We start from the raw sequence: 7,624 nt of genomic DNA on the forward strand, positions 1-7,624 counted from the left end.
GGAGGCGATGGCCGGAGGGCGGGGCCGCGGGGCGGCGGCGCGATGGAGATGGGCTCGGGGGGCCCGATCCGGGCCTCGCCGGGCCGGCGGCGGGGCTGGCGCGGCGGCGGTGCGGGCGAATGGTGGCGTGACACGTGGCGGCGGCGGGGCGACCGGGACGTGTCCGGTGGCGGCGGAAGGGGAATTCGCTAGGGTTTCGTCCGGAATTCGGGGAAGGGGTCTATATATAGAGGTAGAGGGAGCTAGGAGAGTCCAAATGAGGTGCGATTTTCGCCCACACGATCATGATCGAACGACCGAGAGCATGGAGGGGAGTTAGATGGGTTATTGGGCTGTTTTGGAGGGGTGTTGGGCTGCAACTTAAAAGAGGCCTTTGCGGGGGTTCGGTTAACCGTTGGAGTACCAAACGAGCTCCAAATGACCCGAAACTTGACAGGTGGTCTACCGGTGCTATACCAGGGCCACTTGGCAAGGCTCGGTCCATTCCGAGAACGTTCAACACCCGCACATGAAAAAGGAGACAAGAGGGGTGCGCCAGTGCGTGTGGGAGTGTCGATTGCGAAACGGACAACCGGGAAAAAAACTCGGATGCATGAGACGAACACGTATGCAAATGAGATGCACATGATGACATGATATGATATGCATGACATGAATAAAATGCAAAACAAAAGACAAAACCCAACCACGGAGGGAATATCATATCACATAGCCGAAAATGGCAAGAGTTGGAGTTACAAAGATGGAAAGTTACATCCGGGGTGTTACAGCGCCGGAACCAGCATCTCCGCCAGGCGTGCGCTCACTGGGTCCTCTGGCAATGGAGCCGGACAGTCGATCCTCTCCGCCGTCTCCACCCACTCCTGTTCGTCAGCAAGGTGACTTAAAAATCCTCCCCCGAAAGTACTAAGGGAACGTCTCGTAAATAGTCAAGGGACTTACCGGACTAGCGAGGCGCGCTGCGCTGAGCCCCCGGTCCTCGGAAAGGGGAGGAGGGACTTCGCCGGTCTTGAACAAAACCTTCCAGATTTCTTTGTGCGTTGTGTCGAAGAGCTCTAGCAGCATCTGGTGTTCGGCCAGGTCGAACTCCGACATATCAAACGCCCGTCTTTGACACGGGAGAATCCGGCGAATGAGCATAACCTGGACCACGTTGACAAGCTTGATCTTCTTTTCCCTCATACTTCTAAGGTAGGTCTCGAGTTCGGCTAGCTTCGTGGGTTCGCCCCAGGCCAGGCCCTTCTTCTCCCAAGAGGTGAGCCGCGTGGGGATTTCGGATCTGACTTTGGGGGCCGCCACCTAGTTGGCGTCGCGCGGCTCGGTGATGTAGAACCATCCTGGTTGCCACCCCTTTATGGACTCCACGAAGGAGCCATCGAGCCATATAACATTGGGCATTTTGCCCACCATGGCACCTCCGCACTCCGCCTGTTGGCCGCTCACGATATTCGGCTTCACGCAGAAGATCTTCAACCACAGGCCGAAGTGAGGCTTGATGTGGAGGAAGGCCTCGCACACGACGATGAACGCCGAGATGTTGAGGATGAAATTCGGGGCCAGATCATGAAAATCTAGCCCGTAGTAGTACATGAGCCCGCAGACGAAAGGGTGGAGTGGAAACCCTAGTCTGCGGACGAAATGAGGGAGAAAAACCACTCTCTCCCGAGACTTTGGTGTAGGGGTAATCTGTCCCTCTGTTGGAAGCCTGTGCGCGATATTAGCGGCTAGGTTCCGGCTTCCTGAAGCTTGGTAATGTTCTCCTCTATGACAGAGGAGGCCATCCACTTGCCTCCCGCTCTGGACATGCTGCGGTCTTACGGAGAAGGTGAGAACTTGGGTGCTGGAGCTCGAGGGTGCGAGAACGGATGAGCAAAGGAAGAAGAAGGCGTGGGTGAAAACGGGAAAGTTCTGCCCCTTTATAAAGGCGATGTGAATGTACGCCTCCCCACTTACCTCTCTAAGTCTCTTATTTTTCCAAGCGCCTCGACTACTGGCGCTGGTTGGGTTACCCATACCCGCATTGATGGAGATCCCGTGATAAGGGGACACGATCTCTGCTTTGACAAGACGTGCCAAAGAAACCGCCTCGTGATGTGTGCGGAAGCAGGTTGTAGAAAACGGTTCGAATAAAAACCGGGCCGTGGCGTGATGTCACTTTTCAAAGAATTGTCAGTAGATTAGATTCATGGATTATCATTATTCTCTCTACGGTGGTATATGGAATTCTATCTTGCAGAGCCGGACACGGTCCTTGTGTTCGGAATTTATCTTGGAGTATTCGGAGATAGAACCCGCCTCGCAATGCCGAAGACAATCTACGCGCCGGACTCATCGTCATTGAATCCTGGTTCAGGGGCTACTGAGGGAGTCCTGGATAAGGGGGTATCTAGACAACCGGACTATATACTTTGGTCGGACCGTTGGACTATGAAGATACAAGACAGAAGACTTCATCCCGTGTCCGGATGGGACTCTCCTTGGCGTGGAAGACAAGCTTGAGGATTCAGATGTAGATCTCCTCCTCTGTAAACCGACTCTGTGTAACCCTAGCCCCCTCCGATGTCTATATAAACCGGAGGGTTTAGTCCGTAGGACCCATAATCATCATCAACAACAATCATACCATAGGCTAGCTTCTAGGGTTTAGCCTCTCTGATCTCGTGGTAGATCAACTCTTGTAATACTCATATCATCAAGATCAATCAAGCAGGAAGTAGGGTATTACCTCCATCGAGAGGGCCGAACCTGGGTAAAACATCGTGTCCCCAGTCTCCTGTTACCATTAGCCTTAGACACATAGTTCAGGACCCCCTACCCGAGATCTGTTGGTTTTGACACCGACAGAGGGCTTGCCTCCTTCCTAGGTCGACGCACTAAAGTGGTGGGCCCCCCAAACCCTAGCCGCCAAAGGAGGCTTGGCCTCCAAGCCAAAAAGAGACACCCCACTATTGGGCCTATAGGGCCCATGCGGCTACCTCCACTTGGACCTAGCCAAGGAAACATCCCACGACACCCTCTAGAACATTCTGAAAGGTTCCAGAATATTCCAAAACCTTCTTGGATCTTCCAGTGTCAATTTGGGTCCTCCGAGGCTTTCCTGGTTTTTCCAAAAACTCTTCGGTTTTCTCGAAAACACTTTTGGTATTCTCTCCAAAACTTTTTAGGTCTTCCGAAAACTTTTTTGGTGAATTTCTATCACGCTCCCAACACTTCCAATACTCAACAAACTGATGAACCTTAAGAGTGTGACCACACTGGTTTGATAAGTGCAGCTATGACCCTGAACTCCTTCCGGTCAATAACCAATAGTGGATCTCGGCATTCATATTGGCTCTCACACTTACATGAATAGTTATCAAGTGAACCTTTTGTTCCCATGCACCATTTGCTTTGCTTTGTGATTTTTAACAAACCCAAGGCGAGACCTTTGGTCTCCGTATGAAGCAATAACTTGATCACGCTACCGAAGTTATCCTTGTTACCGATTTTATTCTTTTTCTTGTTTCTGTATTCCAACATCCCCGTGATTATATTACGTTGTGTCTAGCCAAACGATGATGGATACCGAAATACGAAGAGGGCCTGAAGAATATCTCTACATCGTCATAGGAGCAAATTCCATCTTGAGATAACAAGTCCCTTGACACATTCGATGTACCCTAAAGTTGTCATTATAATCACCCTGTTACGGGTAATGTTTGACGAACCCCAAGCACACCATCTAGCATGAAGGTACTCGATACTCTCATAGTCCAAGAAAGTGAGTATATGTTGACACCTCGGTTGAGTCTCTTCAACACCATTGTTCCGATAACAATGTACTCTCTTTATTGCCAGCATCCTTGTTACTTTAACAATGCCCATTGACCAGTAAAACGGGATCATTATGCAACAACGAGCTAGTCTTGGAGACATGACTAGGAACATATTATGTGTTTATGTTTCCACACATGCAAATGAGTTTTTCTCCAAATCCCATATTCAAGAACCATTACAATTATATCACGGAAAATAAACATTACTTACAAACATGGAAATAAATAACATGTATTATTACCTCTAGGGCATATTTTGTACACCATGAGCATTCGACACATGCCCCCGGGCCCTACTGGACACTCCACTGCTCCTTATCTAGCCAGCCGATGCTTTCGTCCACACATTCACCATCTCCTTCCCCGAATATCTCTCGTCCAGTTAGCCTTCGCCCCCTCTCAAACCTCGCTCACGTCTCTCACCTCTTCCATATAGTTTAAAAAACTGAACCGGTCCGGCAAGGATGCCGGTTCAGATGTTTACCGATCGGGCCGTCGGGTCACCGGTTCGATTGTCGGTTTTCTAAGCAATAAAATAATATCCATTTTATTAATAAATACACCAATCAATAGAAACAAAATATGTACTCACTTGATAGAGTAACCAGAACTACATGTTAATATCTAATTCATACACATGATAATCTCTAGCTCTAACGTACTAATTTAGTAATGTAGTGTCAAAAACGCTCTTATATTATGGGACGGAGGGAGTAGCAATTAGCAAGTCAAGCAATAGAGCAACATCAACATAAGTAGTACTGTAGCAATTAGCCTGTACAGTGTATAGCAGCAAGCAACATCAAACCAACATCACTGATTCACAATTTCAATTTTCACATAGAAATTAGTAAGTAGCAGCACTCAACATCACATAGTAGCCGAGCGGAGGTCGGCGGAGGTCTGGAAGTGAGGCCGCCATGAGGGGAGACAACCGGAGGGAGGCCTGGCCTGGTCGTCGATTTGAATGGGGCGCCGGAGCTGCGTAGGACGGGAGACCAGGCGGCACCGTCCCCTCTCCACGGGCATCAAACAATTAACAGAGACAGTGGCGGCGGGACAGCGGGAGTGGCCGCGGGGGCTGGTGGCCTAGTGCTGCTCACAATAAGGGACTGTGGTGGAGAGGGACTGAGGGAGAGACAGAGGCGGCGTCGCTGCACCAAAGCGCCAGGCAAGGGTGGCGGCGGCGCCAGGCCAGAGAGGTGGCGACGTATGGGGGTCTCTGCACAAAATCGAGGGAAGCCCTCCCAATTCGTCCGAAACCCTACAAAAGAGGGCTTTTTCTCTCTTCCAATTCTACCCCCAGCTTCTGCGCATGAAATCGAGTGGATTGAGGGGCTTCTCCAAAAACACTAGGTTTTCTTGAAACCGCCCGATTCATCGGGTTTTACAAAAACCGCCCAGTTCGTCCAGTTTTTTTTGTTCGATTGCTTGAATGGTCTGCTAAGCTTAGAGAACTGTTGGGATCCCTGGTTCCGGTTTTTTTAACTATGCTTCCATCTATATATTGTCGGACCATGACCGTCACTAATCATCGGACTCTGAGGGGCTGCCTGCTTTGCTACTGCGCTACTAAAACCGAACGCTGGCTCCTGCTATGCTCCAAGCGACGATGATGGCTACCGCAAACAGATACACTAGGTGTTGCAAGCGGTATGGGCACTTGCTGCAAGCTGGAGTACGGGATGCTGCATCAGCCTCCAGTGATGCGGCGAGCAGTGGACAGTGACCGGCGGCCTAGCATTGCTGGGAGTGCTGCCACACACTACTACATGGCGTGACCATGGCTGCGGCAAAGGACGCTTGCGCCGTGCCAATGATGCAAGGATGGCGGCCCGTGCCACAACCAGAGATGCGCGGTGATGAGCCCGTGCCGCACAATGCTGCGGCCAAGAACCATGCCGCTGCAAAGGATGAAGAAGTTGGGCTTATCCAAATCGAGTGCGTTGTGGTCTATGCTTGTACAGATCGATGCCACTCTCTCACTGAGCCTCTTCTTCTACGGATCAAAACGTGAGGCTTTTGCGTTTTCTGAAAGAACAAAACTAAAAATGGTACGGTACATCAACCGAAACAGGAGTCAAAAGAAACAAGACCAGCATTTTGATTAGATCTATGTTTGCCTCCCAGTCAACACGTGTCGCAGTTGCACAAAACATATTTACATTTTCTCGAGAAAACCTAGCTCCTATAGTTTTTAGTGGTCAACAAAAGGCAAGAAGCCTCCTCAAAACCAGGGCTTCACCAACTCCACTTCTAAAGCTGGGAGTGTCGGCTTATTTTCTTTCTTCTTCCTAAATCCTAAGTCTCAAAAATTCAGGTGAGCCCGAACAACATCGTCGATAGGAGATTGACAGATTGGGCAACTCCCGCTGCTTGATTTCAGCTGATGAGCACAGTTGAAGCAGGTGCACATATGGCCACACCTGAATGAACATCAATTCGGTTAGCAAGACTCCACACGACAATTCAAGGTTAATGTGTTCCTGCAAATCATTATTACCTGTACAGTAAAGAGTCAACTTGCATCTCATGGCAGATGCAGCACGTGCCCTTTTTTGCTGTTATGTCAGGCTGGCTTGGCATCAACCCTGTTCAAAGATTGCATCAGGCTTAAGAAAAAAAATTGATGATTATGAGTAGAACTAAAATGTCAATGAGCTACTGTGGGGTAGTGGTAAACGGAAAACAAATCCAAGTTCAGATGGTACTCAATAGACTGAATTACAAAACCTGACACGCCAAGATTTAAGCAGCGTCACACGTATATATAATGCCATGAGAGTGGTCCAGCCCAAGAAGAACAGAATATATTGTTTTGCTTAGAAGACCAGAGTGACTCTTTTCCAAACAGTGCCACTCGAAAGTAGCTGTGGTCCTTTTTTTCAAGATTTCATCTGGCTAGCCTTTTAAGCAAAACTAGCTCACATGTCACCAGACATATTGCCTTCAATGCAAAATTCTTTTCCAAATAAAAAAGAAACTGCAACTTCATCCTATTTTATGCTGAACAGGACCAGATATAGAAGAGGCACAGACATAGAAAAAAACTTTTGTTGCAACTCACCAGCTTCTCGAAGTGCGCTGCACACCTCTTCTTTAATGGAATGCTGCATCTTTACTTGGGATGCAATACAAGTTTCCGCCAACTTACGTAGTTCATATATTTCATGATGAATCTGGGCCATTTCACTTCTTACCCTGACCTCCATTTCCTGTAACAGACAACATAGTAAGAATATGTCTTTCCACAATTGACATTGAACAGCAGCTGACTCACAAACAAATTTTGATTTTCATGTTGTTGATGTTCAAATGATGAGTGCTGCCAATTCTCTTGGTGGTGGGCTGTGACATGGGAGACAGGTGCTAATGAACACGGTGCAGATGACACCTGATCTTCATTCCGGGGTTCATCATTCTGTTGCCAGTATAAGTTTTCCGGATAGTAACCCCCAAATTCATCAATCATGTGTTGTTGTCTTTGCTTCTGCAGAATTGCTCTCAGGAGATGGTTCATTTTATTGCTAAAATCACTATCAAGGGACTTTGAGACCTTTTTGCTGCATGGAAGAAACAAAAATGTCACGGTTGACAAAATAAAAATAGGGGACGCTCATTATTGACGCTGATTGCCACCTGCAAGGGGGCATATGCGATAACCTTGTTTAAAAAGGTCATAATACGGTATATATAACATGTCTAATGTTCAAGCTTGTTTAGCCTATTTGTTTTATTGTTTCTCTTGTCATTTTGTTAGGATAGCCTGGCAGTTTATTTGTCTTCTACTCCCTCCGTCCCATAATGTG

General features: G+C 48.3%; 1 protein-coding gene across 1 annotated transcript in view; it reads right to left on the reverse strand.

Moving 5' to 3' along the window:
- Window positions 1-5,895: 5,895 nt before the first annotated feature.
- The window catches only part of LOC119363539, a 7,346-nt gene continuing 5,617 nt past the window's right edge, over window positions 5,896-7,624 (reverse strand). The window contains exons 5-8 of the mRNA XM_037628913.1: window positions 7,096-7,378; window positions 6,883-7,030; window positions 6,319-6,406; window positions 5,896-6,241 (exon numbers count right to left, since the gene is read on the reverse strand). Coding sequence (XP_037484810.1) covers window positions 6,124-6,241; window positions 6,319-6,406; window positions 6,883-7,030; window positions 7,096-7,378 — 637 coding nt within the window. The 3' untranslated portion in view covers window positions 5,896-6,123. The remainder of the gene's footprint in view (window positions 6,242-6,318; window positions 6,407-6,882; window positions 7,031-7,095; window positions 7,379-7,624) is intronic.

This window comes from Triticum dicoccoides, chromosome 2B (assembly GCF_002162155.2).
Source record: "Triticum dicoccoides isolate Atlit2015 ecotype Zavitan chromosome 2B, WEW_v2.0, whole genome shotgun sequence".
Classification (NCBI taxonomy): Eukaryota; Viridiplantae; Streptophyta; class Magnoliopsida; order Poales; family Poaceae; genus Triticum; species Triticum dicoccoides.